At 49.7% G+C, this 13,382-nt stretch overlaps 6 protein-coding genes across 6 annotated transcripts; 2 read left to right on the top strand and 4 right to left on the bottom strand.

Moving 5' to 3' along the window:
• Positions 1–294: 294 nt before the first annotated feature.
• dps1 (putative aspartyl-tRNA synthetase Dps1) lies at positions 295–2,010 on the bottom strand (the record flags this gene model as incomplete). Its single annotated transcript, XM_057111048.1, has 2 exons — positions 295–972; positions 1,024–2,010. The coding sequence occupies 2 exons, from the start codon at positions 2,008–2,010 to the stop codon at positions 295–297; spliced, it is 1,665 nt and encodes a 554-aa protein (XP_056978274.1).
• A 394-nt stretch (positions 2,011–2,404) lies between these two features.
• Positions 2,405–3,731, bottom strand: N7484_000628 (putative HAD superfamily hydrolase; the record flags this gene model as incomplete). Its single annotated transcript, XM_057111049.1, has 3 exons — positions 2,405–3,179; positions 3,236–3,538; positions 3,607–3,731. 3 exons carry the CDS (start codon positions 3,729–3,731, stop codon positions 2,405–2,407), a joined length of 1,203 nt encoding a protein of 400 aa, XP_056978275.1.
• A 369-nt stretch (positions 3,732–4,100) lies between these two features.
• Positions 4,101–5,399, top strand: N7484_000629 (F-box domain protein; the record flags this gene model as incomplete). Its single annotated transcript, XM_057111050.1, has 2 exons — positions 4,101–4,528; positions 4,601–5,399. 2 exons carry the CDS (start codon positions 4,101–4,103, stop codon positions 5,397–5,399), a joined length of 1,227 nt encoding a protein of 408 aa, XP_056978276.1.
• Positions 5,400–5,881: 482 nt separating this feature from the next.
• N7484_000630 (coatomer subunit gamma) lies at positions 5,882–9,073 on the bottom strand (the record flags this gene model as incomplete). Its single annotated transcript, XM_057111051.1, has 5 exons — positions 8,824–9,073; positions 7,437–8,714; positions 7,033–7,380; positions 6,166–6,981; positions 5,882–6,114 (listed from the first exon to the last, which is right to left on the bottom strand). The coding sequence occupies exons 1-5, from the start codon at positions 8,897–8,899 to the stop codon at positions 5,882–5,884; spliced, it is 2,751 nt and encodes a 916-aa protein (XP_056978277.1). The 5' UTR covers positions 8,900–9,073.
• Positions 9,074–9,297: 224 nt separating this feature from the next.
• N7484_000631 (phosducin family protein) lies at positions 9,298–10,286 on the top strand (the record flags this gene model as incomplete). Its single annotated transcript, XM_057111052.1, has 3 exons — positions 9,298–9,620; positions 9,730–10,085; positions 10,150–10,286. The coding sequence occupies 3 exons, from the start codon at positions 9,298–9,300 to the stop codon at positions 10,284–10,286; spliced, it is 816 nt and encodes a 271-aa protein (XP_056978278.1).
• A 572-nt stretch (positions 10,287–10,858) lies between these two features.
• On the bottom strand, positions 10,859–11,968 carry rsmA (putative bZIP transcription factor (Fcr3); the record flags this gene model as incomplete). The annotated part of the gene is made up of 3 exons (XM_057111053.1): positions 10,859–11,417; positions 11,502–11,776; positions 11,849–11,968. 3 exons carry the CDS (start codon positions 11,966–11,968, stop codon positions 10,859–10,861), a joined length of 954 nt encoding a protein of 317 aa, XP_056978279.1.
• Between the last annotated feature and the right edge of the window lie 1,414 nt (positions 11,969–13,382).

Raw genomic sequence — 13,382 nt, forward strand, 5'->3', positions numbered from 1 at the left:
TGCAGGTGCACCAATTAAACCTTGCATTCAAAAGCTTAAATCTCATGTGCCAGATCTCCACAAAATATCAGTGGGGCTGTCATGCACTGCATCTCCACTAAGAGGGCTGGGAAATCGGTTGGGGACAGAATAAGGTACTGGATGATCCTATCCATGTGTGACATCTCATCCAAAGCAAATTTCTATTTACTGCCGAAACTACTCCTGACGAAGCACCTTGGGATTTTACATTTCATAATCTCAGAACCGTCCCAATAAATGCATTTTTCATCTCTTATCTACACAAGTTATCCTCTAAGGGCGCAGACGCTGGGGGTCACGAGGGAACAACGATGCCAAACGAACATTGGGCAGGCCAAGGAAGAACATAACGATACGGTTCAAACCGAGACCACCACCGGCGTGGGGAGGACATCCCTGGCGGAAAGCGTTGAGGTAATCCTCAAAGCCCTCCTGGGTGGGGTCGAGACCCTTGGAGCGCATGGAAGCCTCCAGTTCATCAATGTTGTTGATACGCTGAGCACCGGACATGATCTCCTCACCGCGCATGAAGAAGTCGTAGGAATTAGAGAAGCGGGCGTCCTTGGGGTCGGCCTTGGTGTAGAAGGGACGGACAGCCATGGGGAACTTGTCCAGAACGTAGAAGTCGGTGTCGTACTTGTCGCGAATAATCTGGCCGAGCTGCTTCTCCTGGGCAGTGGTGAAGTCGTTTTCGAAACGTTCCTGCTCGGACATGTCAACGCCAGCGGCCTTCAGCAGCTCGACACCGTCCATGTAGTTCAAACGCAGAGCCTTGCCGTCCTTGGGCAGTTTGAAGTCTCCGGCCTTGGGGTAGGACTTCTGGATGATAGCAATCTGAGCGGCGTAACGGGCCTTAAGCTGACCCAGGATGAAGACCAGCAGGTCCTCAGCGAACTCCAAAACCTCGTGGTAGTGCTTCTCGAAGGTCTTCTCGAAATCGAGACCGGCGAACTGTGACGTAATTAGCAATGGGATTCGCTTTGGTTTGCGGCGTGATCATACCTCAGTCAAGTGACGGTGGGTGTTGCTGTCCTCGGCACGGAACACAGGGGCAATCTCGAAGACGTTCTCCATGTCACCGGCAATACACATCTGCTTGTACAGCTGGGGGCTCTGGGCCAGGTAACCCATGCGCTTGAAATACTTGACCTCGAAGACGTTGCTGCCACCCTCAGTAGCCGCACCGACCAGCTTGGGAGTGAAGATCCATCGCGAGCCGCTCTTGATCATGTATTCAGCAAACAGCTCTGCAACACCGCTAGAGATCCAGGTGATAGCCTGGCTGGTCTCAGTCTGCAGGTCCAGAACACGGTTGTCAAGACGGGTCTTGAGAGTAACGATGGGAGCACCGGACTCGTCAACCTCGTTCTCCTTCTCCTCGGTAGGGGGCGGGCGCTCAGCATCCTTAACCTGCATGGGCAGCATCTGCGCAGCCTCAGAGATCATGTAGACCTTGCGAATGTGAAGCTCCAGGTTCTGGATGGAAGCGGAGGAAATCGGAATCTCAGGCTTCTTCACAATACCAGTGACCTGAATGATCGAGTTGACGTTCAATCCACCGGTGTACTTGATCATCTGGCGGGAGATGGGCTCGGCGGCGGCAATGACGGCCTGGACCTTCTGACCCTGCTGGCGCAGCATCAAGAAAGCCAGCTTAGCACTCTGAACACGGGCATTGTCGACACGCGCGACAACAGTGACCTCCTTCTCGTAAGAATCTTCTGTCAATTGGCTGAATCGGGTGGAAGAGATGACGTCCTCGGTCTCGGGGAGCGGGCCGTAAAGGTCCTTAGCTGTGTCGTTGGCTTCCTGGGCGGCGGCCTGAGCCTTCTCCTGGGCAGCACGGGCAGCGGCCTTCTCAGCCTTGGCCTTCTCCTTCGCAGCCTTCTTAGCGGCGTTCTTGCTGGCATTCTTGGTCTCGCCCTCGGCGGGAGCGGCCGCGGGGGTCTCCTCGGGCTTGGGACGGGTGGGCAACTCAGAGTCCGCCATGATGCTGAGCAAAAGAGTCAGTGGTGTCGACTTGATTTAATTAGGGGGAAGGCAGTAAGGCGCATAGCTATATTACCTTAATGATGGATTGATATCTCGTCACGGGCAATCCACTTGAGTCAACACTTGAGTCACCCCGCGACAGGCCACAGAATGCCCTAAGCCCTAAGAGGGGTGTATGTCCACGTGACCTGGATGACATGTTTCTGCCCGATAAATAAGGACAAGATAAGATCAAGTAGAGTTTCAATGCTAAGTAGAATATTGCTGCAAGATAACTATGGATACTCAAAATATATACACTATAGATGAAGGCACCGTGTTCATGCTTATATTCACATAAATAAAACCCGACGCTGTGCATATAATACTGCATGCCCAAATGCAGGTTAAATCAGGAAGACCACTTGGAGGTCTTCAGAGCCCACTGTACACCCTTCTGTACATCATCTGCTATAGTAGTGGGGGTCCAAGCAGGCTCACCACCAGGGTAAACTCCAGTGCGAACCAAGATGGACTGCCATTTGCTTCCATATTCACTGCGGTAGGAGTTTGCACCGCGGATATCCGACTCAGGGTTGTCACCAATCATATACACATGCTGCAGAGGTGGGAGATCAGCTGCATCTCCAAAGACCCTGGATCGGTTCCGAAGCAGCTGTCGCTCAGCAAACTCATAGGTCCCCTGGTAAGGCTTTCCGATCACTGTCTTTTTCAATTCAATGCCCTTGCTTGGTCCACCTGTGGTCGCAGCCCAGACACCCTCTAGTGCCTCACGGAATCCGCCCTGACCAAGACGGGGCAAGGGATAGGCGGCTGCCCAATATAGATCTGGGTTGGAAAAATAGAGGTGAGGCTGGCCGTCCTGTTGATACCCGTGATTGGGGAGATCAATCTGACCGTTTTTCTCCGATATGGTACCTACATGTCCCTGGCGTGAAAGCAAAATGTCCATGATGACCTGTGTATCCAAGCCCCAGTCTCGGGGATCATTGAAAACGAACACTGCATCGATCTTCAGTCCCTTTTTCGGATCTGTGGGGTCAATTGGTTTCGGAAGAGGTCTGGCAAATGTCTTGTAGTGGTCTGAGAAGTTCTTGGAAAATGGCCAGATGGATGGGTTGGCCATGAAGATGTCTCCAGGCGTCACAACATTCTTGAATCCATATCTGAGATAGTTTGTTAGATAATCAATGATCCATAGGCGGGCATGCCGTCCACATACTGTTCTGCAACACGCCGGCAATTGTCCCCATCACCTCCAGCCACCAAAACACATTTTTTCTCCAGCGCGCTTGACTCATCTGGCCCTTTTACCAGCTCGGCAAAAGGCGAGTGGCTTTGCACAATGTCAGTCACATCCAGGGGCACGTTCAGCTTCTCGCTGATTTCAGCTACTCGTTCCGTCTCGTGTTTACCGCCGCCATTAGTGAGGAGGATGAAAGGAATGCCTTGTTGTTTAAGGAGAGCCAATGAGTCAGCGGCACCAGGGATAGGCTTAGAAGCTCGTAGGAGGACACCATCGATACTAAATCAGAGTGTCAGACATAGCGATTCAGACTGTAGTTATGTGCATACATCATCATCCCTACTCACTCAAAGGCAAAAGCAAAATTGGGAACCCGGGCAGGGCTAGCTGTTTGAATTGCGCGGCGGCCAGCACTGCAACGCGATGATCGCTGCAGCAGGCTAAAAGAGCGCCAAACAGGTTGAGGTCTCATTCTGTGGTGGGTGAATGAGAAGTTGGAGAAGGTTGAAAGGGGGGGAAAACCGATGAAGGTGTGATATCATCCCCGACTCTTGCGGCCCCACTCTCTTCTTCCGCTTCTCCATTGTTTTATCTTCCATCAACTTCGTTCTTTACCTAGACTAATTCTCTTCTCTCTCTCCTCGCGACCTTTCCTAACTGCCACTCTACCTAATTTCTAAAATCTGTCATGCCTCGGAACCTCATCCGGCTACAGTGCCTGTGATCAACGACCAGCACCATCAGGCCCGTTATCTCCGGTCATTTCTCCGCACCAAAAGAAAGAAGAAAAAAAAGGAACCCCAATCGCCATAGCTTATCATAGCTTAGGCATCCTTCCACAATGGCCTCCATGGAATTCAATTACTTTCCCACCGAGGTTCTGATGCTGATTGCTGACTATGTATACGACCTCGCCACTTACATGGAGGATGCCAGCAATCGCGTTGAACTTAAGCAAGCGGCGGAACTGCAGAGACAAAACACTCTGTACAACTTTTGTCTTGTGAGCCACCAATGGTACTCAGTAGGAGTCGAGCTTCTCTATCGCAAACCTAGCATCTCCAACGGCAACAGGTTTTTGAAGTTCACTCAGTCTGTGTGTCCACCTATCAAAACAAAAAACAAGACCAAGTCCGACAGGGGCTCAATGATACAGGTGTTGGACCTGGGTCGACTGGTTCACCAAAGCTCGAACAGTGTTACTGCACGACTGCTCAGCAAGGCTAGCGAAAACATGGTTAGCCTTACAGCACCCCGGGTCTCGTTTTCGTGAGTCATCAAAAACACACTTCTCACCCTATATACTTGAGAAATCGGAAGTTTTAGCTAATCGTTGACAAGTTTGAATGGTCTAGCAGCCCTTGCGAAGTGCCAGAAGCTTCACAATCTGGATCTTAGCCGAGTGGGTGATTCTTCGCTGAGTTTCCCACAGCTCAAGAAGGCTATTAGCAAACTCACGAATCTCCGCAAACTTTCACTTCCGATTTACATACCATTGACCCGAACTCTGCCCACCACTGGTGAATGGCCTACTCGTCTCCTTGGTCTGACAATCGGTGGGCACATCGACCCCGATTTAATGAAAGGTTTTGATTGGCCACCTAACCTGATGGAGCTATACTTGTCGAATTGCAGAAACGTGGACGTCACGCTTCTCCATAATATTTTATCGAATGTCGGTTTTCAAGAAAGTTTGGAGCTTTTCGCCGTCAAACCGAATTGCAAAACCGATGGACTGTTCTACAATGAAGGCACAGGTGTCTTAGACGATCTGTACGCCCTTGAGAATCTCGAAATCCCTGCAAATCTGATCAGGTCTCTTCTACTGATGGAGAACGAAATTTTTACAGCCTTCTCGTTCAAGACTTTATGGTTGACTGAACCTGAGGGTGGTGTTTACCCTAACGACCAGGACGGTGTTGTACCTGGGGACTCGCCCTTCGTTGAGGATTTCATCGAATCCCTCAAAAAGGGCCCTCTTAGCGAACTTTGGGAACTCGCCGCCCCATATTCGTTCCTTGAGCATTATGGCCTGGATCCAGATATGCTCGATGAAATCGTGTCAAGTCATCTTGACGACGTTGAGGATGCTGAACTTGACGAGTGGGGAACGGACTTTGGATTCCAAGTCTTAGGCTGAGACTTGTCCTCCTGTTAAGCCATAGATTAATTACGTTCAAGAATTAGCGACAGCATAGCATCAAGATACCCATCAATGCCTTAGTGCATTTATCAAATGAAATAAAATAGCCGGGGCCTTTTGTTTATTTACCATCAGGTTCTGGAATGTAGATCTACGTATCGAATAATCGAAAAGAAAATTGCTTTTCATGCGAAATATTCACCTCAATCTATTTGAGATACCTAAAGCAAAGAATGAAACAAATACTACAGCAAAGCTGAACGACCGGGAAAAGAGAAGACCCTCCAATTTTGTAGTGAGCTTCATGGGACTCGTAAGACCAACAAAATCGCGCCAGAAGCACAGTGGAGGCAGGTAAAACACATAGCAGAGGATAGCAGGCTTCTGACAGGAATGGGAGAGAAAAAGAGGAAAAAATAACCAAATCCTCATGTCTACTACAATTTGCTATAAAGAAAAAAGGAAAATAAGTTAAGACATTAAGTGACAGATGCGAGCACCGCGGCAGCAACGCCCTCCTCTTCTGCCCGGACCGTGATCTTGGTTGTGACGCCGCTCTTGCTGGAGTAGGCCATCTTGATCAGAGAGGCCACTCTGCCGCCAGAGACAGTCTTGCCGAAAAGCTTGAGAGTGTGAGTGCTGTTGTTGAGGGCGATGTCGGTGCCTTCCAAGGGCTGGAGGGACAATGCGGAAATGAGTTGCTCAGTGGCATCTGATAGATCATTAGTATGTGAGGAAATGGAATGACTAGTGTTAGACATACCAGCAATGCCTTTCATGTTGCTTAGTTGTAGGGTCTCGCTCTCCTCCTCGCCGTTAGCGCCAGTCTGCTCCCAGACATGGTCGAAGCTGCCAGCGAATGCAGGAATGACATAGTCGCTGCCAGTAAGCTCGAGGTCCTCCACTTGGTACTCATCCTCGTAGCCCTCCTCTTCTGGCTCGCCAGTACTAGGATCAATCTCCTTGCTAGTGAACTTAAGGTTGTTGGTAAAGGAGGTGATAGGGACACTGTTCTCGCCACCGAGCTTCTTGAAGGCCACATAGACGACACCAGGCTCATTAGGCATAAGCTTGGGAGCGGGAATAATGAAATCGTCTTCTAGCACATCCTCCTCTGATGGTGAAGCAACCACAGTCACGTCTCCAAGGACAGTATCGGGAAGGGTGTTCTTGATATCGTATTGCACAACAATGTGCTCCTTGAAGATATGCTTAACAGCAGTGACAACGTACTCGGTCTCGCTCTCTGAGAGCTCGACAGGCGCGGAGGACTTGAGCAAGGTACCGTACTCCTTGATATCGGGAATCTGCAAGAGCTGTTCGGCGTATTTTTGGGTAGCAGCAGCAGTGGCTGCCTCGGCAACTCCGTTCGACTTGCCCTTGGGAGGACCAGCTGAGGGAGCCTTGAGGGTCGGTGTGGCTGTTGTGAGCTTCTTGGTCCGCTCCTCGGCCAAGGCCTGCTCGTGGGAGACAACGGGGACAGAAGCAACGTCGAAGGCCGTAGCAAATGTCTGCTTGTCATTCGAGGTCACATACATAACGAGCTGATGCTCAAAGGTGGAAAGGGAGTACATGGAATCTAAAGTTGTCAGTAAAAAGAGTGGCTGGGAAGTGTCGCTGGCATGCTTACCGTTCTTAATAAAGGCACTGGCTGTGGCATCTTCGGCTGCCATCAAACGGAGGTTGAGAGCAGCACGATCGCGCACCTCATCGTCAGTGTCATCAAGGCAGCGGGTGAGCAGAACGTGCACACTAGACTTGACTTCAAGGTCCTTCTGACCAACACCAAACTTGGCCAATGCAGTGACAGCAGCGGCACGCACAATGGCGTTTTCCAGAACAACGCGGTTATAGATGTATCGGATGTACTTAGTGGGGTGCGAAGTCTTGGGGCCCTCAACACCAAGCAAATGCAGGACACGAACAGACAGCTTAGTGAATTCGCAGTCCTCGATAAACTCGCAAAGATGAGCGAGAGCTAAAAGGTTCACGGTTAGATGTGATAACAGAAACCCACAGAGCCGTTGAACTTACCATCTTCCTTGCTGTCAGGAACAAACTTGATTAAATCGAACATGCTCTCCACGACGGTACGCTTGAACTCATAACCACCCTCATCACGCAGAATACCACTCAGGAAGACCAACATGCCAGCCTGCTTGCTGGGGAACTTCAGACACAATGTGCGGATAGCCTCAACAATAGTAATCTTGAACTCATCGGTGATATCAGCCATGAAACCCGAGATCTGCTTCATGAGACGATCCACACTAGCTTCGTTACCAGTCTTTAGCAAAGTTGTAATGGCAAATGTGGCGATAGAGCGGTTGGAGTTGGAGATGAGCGATTCGATATCGGGGTTGCACACATTGACGACGTGCGGCTTGAAGGAGGCGAAGTTGTGGAGAATGCGAATGGCGGCGAACTTCGTGATCGATCGAGGAGAAGACAAGAACAACTGTAGGACGTGAACGGCCTGCGAGGCCTCGGCGTCAGTGACATCCCGCAACTCGCAAATAGCCTTCGCAGCCTCAAAGTTGACCATCTCGTGCTTGTGACGGAGCCAGCCATCCAGCATCTGCACCATGGGCTTCCGGAGACCAGGGTCCTCCTCCGCCAGCTTGGCGGCCAGACGAACCAGTAGCACCAGAGCTGCCGGGCTCTTCACCACACCAGCTGCGCCGTACTGCTGCACCATCTTCACCAATGCCATGCGGTCAGGGGAACGCATCTGGTACAAAAGACCAATTGCGTGGTACTGGGTCATGAAATTGGACTGAGAGATAGCGTGAGCCTGGGAACCGGACGAGAAGCCCAAAAATCCAGTCGACTGCTTGGAAGATGAAGCAGCTTCCTGGGTTTCACTTTGCCATCTCCGGACAACGTCGCGCGCGATGGGGAGGAGGTGGTACGAGGAAACCAGGGCAGCTGATGAGACCGAAGGAGTCTTGTCGACAATGGCGGTCTTGATCAATCGCTCGATACCCTGCACAGTTGATCCATCAATGATGCGACACAGTGCTCGGATGGCATTGGCTCGGTACAAGACATCGCTTCCGACCGCGGTATCCTTCATGATGATACTGGTCGACATAATCACATCTTCGGCAGTATTGGCGAGCTCCTTCAAGATCAAATACACCATCTGTCGCAAAGACGGGTCCTTGTTCTGGAACAGCTTCGAAATACCGAAGAACAGGGTCGTGGCTTCGTTTGTGGGGAACTGCTCCCCGGTGAAGACGAGGACCGCAATCTTGGTCAATAATGTACGGCATGTTCGCGGAGAGATTGGTGAGGAGTTGAAAAGTCGGGCTTAAAAGAATTGGTCTGTTAGTCTGGTGCCCGTTGGGCAAGGGGAGGGGGAGGTGGTGAGCCGCAATAGCCAGGGGTCATGGTCATTTGCCATTGCAGATTGGCGTACCATCTTGGAAAACGGAGGTCCGATCAAGCTTGATCATGACCTGATCCGCATCTTCATCCTTCTTCATGTAACTCATTTTGCCCAGGTGCTGGGATTGCACCAGCGGAATGTACTTCGCGATCGATCGGTAGTCGGGGATTCAACGGGAGGAAGGACACAGTAACAGCAGGGAGAGCGGTGTAGGCAGCTACTGCATTCGCGTAACTTGCACCCCCAATGAAGTCAAAAGGTGGAGGAGAAAAAGAGAAGGAGAAGAGGTGGTGATGGTATCGCAACCTCGAGCTCCACGATCACTTGTTTATGGAGTAAAGTTGAATGGTGGCCTTCCGTGTGTTTGGCTGGCCCGGGCAAACACTGCAAACAGGTGGCATCATGGACTCACGATACTCTGCCTATCCCAACTTCTTTCTTACATTTACTTGATACATAAGTTTCAAGACAAATTCTTTGAGTTCTTCACTCCTATTATTCACCATGGAGGTCGAAGTCAACCCCAACGAGGATACTGAATGGTACAGTCCCACAAACACTACCTGCATCGTGCCCGCATCCCCCTCCCCGCTCGGTTGGAGCTATTTGTTGACAGGGTCTGATTATGCTTGTGCTATATTTAGGAATGACATCCTCCGCCAGCATGGGATTATACCTGAGAAACCGAAAGACCCCGAGCCATTGATTCAAGAAGCCTTGATCGCGGCTCAGCACAGGGCACATGAAAATCGTTTGGAGGACAAGGACCTCGATGAGCTGGACGCACTAGAGGAAGAGGAGGATGAGGGCTTCCTTGAGCAATACCGGTAAGTAGTTCCCAGTGACTATTGTTGTTATTTCGTCATTTAATCCATTCCATGTGCCACAATCTACATATGTATTCTCTCAAGGCTACAAGCTAACCCCCAACGACAGCCAAAAACGTCTCGCCGAACTCCACACTCTCCAAAAAACCAGCAACTTTAACCAGGTTTACCCCCTCCAGAAAGTCGACTACGGCCGAGAAGTCACCGAAGCCTCAAAAGAGGCATTCGTCCTCGTCAACCTCACCTCCCAGGGTGCCAACGTCGAGTCTCGTGTGTTGACGGAGCTCTGGCGACAATTGGCGATGAAGTTTGGTGATATTAAGTTTTGCGAGATCCGTGCCGACATGTGCATTGAGGGATATCCAGAGCGGAACACACCCACTATCCTTGTTTACAAGGATACTGAGATCCGGAGGCAGTTGGTTACTCTACGGGAACTGAAGGGCGTGCGGACTAAACTAGAAGGTGACTCTTTACCAAAGATACTATTTAACATGCTTGAGGGGCTTTGGACTAACTTTGTGAATAGATCTGGAACAGCTGCTCATTGAGATTGGAGCGCTGAAGGAGAATGATGTTCGTCTCAAGAAGCACGCCGACGAGGATGACTACACGTCCAAGGATGATGACCTCAATGTTGAGGATTATGATGATGATTGGGATTAGTCACATTTGAGCTAAGCTCTGCGATTCACCCATGTTATGATTTGATGTGTGTACATTATGAAATGCGCTCAAACAAAGTGAGACCATCCTTACCACTGCGATGACATGGAAGGAATTTGAACAGAAAAGGGAAAAATCTTAACGACCTGGAGACTGTTGAACAATCCCTCGATTGCATATAAGAATGACGGTTGTGGTCATGATTGCGCTTAAGTGCTGTTGATTAACCATTTATCCACCAGATTGACAATGCAAGATATATAAGCCCACGGGTATCAGTATTGTAGTATTCCGAGATTTATTTGGTTGTTGCACCAAACTTAGAACAACAAAAAATGTCCATATCCAATATGAAGTAAGAATAGACCGAAAGCGCTTAAGAAAAGGTCCAACCATCAAGATATCCAACCTACGGACAGATAGATCCATGCCCGCTAATCCCAATTTCATATGTCCAGCGCCCAACGACTCCAAGGGTAACCAAAGAAACGCCAAATTAATAAGGTAGAAATAATCAAAGACATAGACTCGTCATTCGATCAAAGAGAGAAAGAGAAAGTGGCCAGATGAAATCAAATCAACTCATCCCGGTCAGCAACACTCGCCTCAATAGCCCTCAAAACTTCACCCTCCTTAAAAGCAGGTCCTTGCCCATTACACTGGGCCATACCCTTAAGGCGATCAGCAACATCCCCAATATCAACCTGCCCCGCCTTATAAGACTCATGCGACTGAATAAAATCCCAGGTCGCACCCGCATCAAGTAATCTCTCGCCCGTGATCTGACAGACCATCACCCGATGCGAAGCCGGTGGTGCGTTGGCACTACTCCCTGGCGCGGGACCCCATCCAGACCCTTCGGGCATCAATGTGGAATAGAAATCCGTAGGGGAGTATTTCATGGGACCGGTGACGGGAGGCTGTTCTCTACTGGCGGGGTTATGTGGGCCGCCACCGTTCATAGAGCCGGATGTTACGCGTAGAATTTCATTTTCTGTTGCGAATTTGGCTAGTTCGCGCTTTAGACGTTCGTTGTCGGCTTGGAGGGTATTTGATGCTTCGGCCAAAGAGTTGACTTTGTCTTCGAGGTCTTTGACGTGACGTTCTTTCCTTTCGCGGAATGCTCGTTGACTATGTCATATGTTAAATAAGTTCTCTGGTCTTGGTTTTCTGGTTCCATGATGAAAGTGTATATAAGGAGATCGTATCACTTACGCTGCACGATTCTGCGCCTTGCGCTTGGTTTGCGCCGGTGTCATGGATTCTTTCTCTTCACTGCTGCTGCGGGCGATACCAGCATCCGCGAAATGATTTTCATCGCCGTCGATTGAGGGCGGGTCGAGTTTTGAATTGTTGAAGTCATTACTCGAGACGGAATGTTTGGTGAAAGAGTCTGGTGGTGAATGTGGCGGCGGGACAAAAGATGAGGGGTCGATGCGCAGGGAGCCTTCCAGTCCGGGGAAGTATTGATTGTAGGTATTGTGGTGCTGCTGATGATGGGGAAGTCCCCATATTTCATTAGTTGTCTGGATATCAGATAGAAAAGGTGATTGGGGGCATACCATAGAGAATGGATCGTTGAGGGAGTCCTCAGTCTGTTGCGGTGGTTGTTGGTCGGGGGTTGGCAGCCCGTACATCGAGTAGGGCTGGGATTGGTGGCCAGCATAGTTGGAGTAATTCATCTTGCGACGATCGCAGTGCCTATTATTGATGTTTTGAAGGAGGGGAAGGGAGGAGAGGATGATGGTCGTACGAGGGGAGGTTTCAGTTTGGGCGTCGGAATTTCATGGGGTTTTATGACCCCGGACTCTGACCGACTCTATTTTTCAGATTCGACCCATTTCGGCACGCCGCCACATGTACAATTCTAGGGTCTTACTCTATCTACTTTTTGATATCTAAACGTAGATCTATTTTTTGAACAATTCTTCCACACACAGCTCACCGCATACTGTTACAGTAACCATGTTATCCGACCGAGTGGAGTCTGGCCCGTGCGTGGAGCGCCCAGAACGGGGCGAATCGACTCGATGATCTCACCTCAAACTCAAGACAGACACACTATTAGATCGATTGGTCTACGAATCCATGGAAGCAGGTTGGGGGTAAAAGCGATTTTGATATTGGATGTGGAACACCACAGCGACTGTCGTTACTGTCTGGTCAGAAACTGCTAAAACTTTGGAAGCTGGCAGTCTGATAAACAACACATCAATCTCAGAATGCGATAGTTAGGGATTGAGCATGCAGTTGGGAATGACAAATTGGAGAAAGCTAGAAACATAAAACATGCAAATCGACGCAAAACCTCCCCGGAAGCGACCCTATCCATTTTCCGTCGCCATATACCAATCGAGACTAGATCTTCTTCTTTGAGAACAATCATAAGCCACTGAAGAAAGAATTCTTGCGCAGAACCCAAGGCAAGAATTCAAAAAGGCCCATGACATCCTCGAAGAAAGTCGTATCCCGAATAACTAATTCCATCCTCTAGACTGTAGCAGTCTTCTCCTCGTCCCCGTGCGGCGTCGATTTGCAGTAATAAAGATTTCAAACATGAGGGGGCAGGGGGTAAAAAGAAAAAAGAAAAAAGCAATTTGGGTGAAGGGGCGATGAGAGCACAAATTGAAGGTAGGCGCATGTGAATGCGGGTTCCAGGAATTCCAGGGCAAGCGATCAAAGCAACAGACACGTAATGTAATGTTCTGTTTCCAGGGTTGACGCCGTCATTTGCATCTCCGTCAGCCTTCAATCCGGTAATTTGCGAGATTGTTGAAAGAGAATGTAGCTGTCGCAAAGAACCGAAAAGAGGAAAGACGTAGGAATAGCCACCATATCAATAACGTTTCGAGACTGATCGGTTGTCCCGAGGGAACGGGTACATAAAATCCGAAAAGGGAAAAGCAGTCGTCAGGAATGTGCAGCCACCGAGGCAGCTAGACAAAACACTGAGGGATCAAAACGGTTTAAGTCGAAATATGATCGAGAACGGGGTAGAAGGGCGGTTAGAGATTGCAGAATGAATGGAGATCCAAGGAGAAAAGAAAAGAGAAATCCGAGAAGGTCGAGTGCAAGGAGTCACGTCCATGGCGAGTT

The sequence above is a fragment of the Penicillium longicatenatum genome, assembly GCF_028827895.1.
Source record: "Penicillium longicatenatum strain IBT 33135 chromosome Unknown contig_11_segment0_segment0, whole genome shotgun sequence".
NCBI lineage: Eukaryota > Fungi > Ascomycota > Eurotiomycetes > Eurotiales > Aspergillaceae > Penicillium > Penicillium longicatenatum.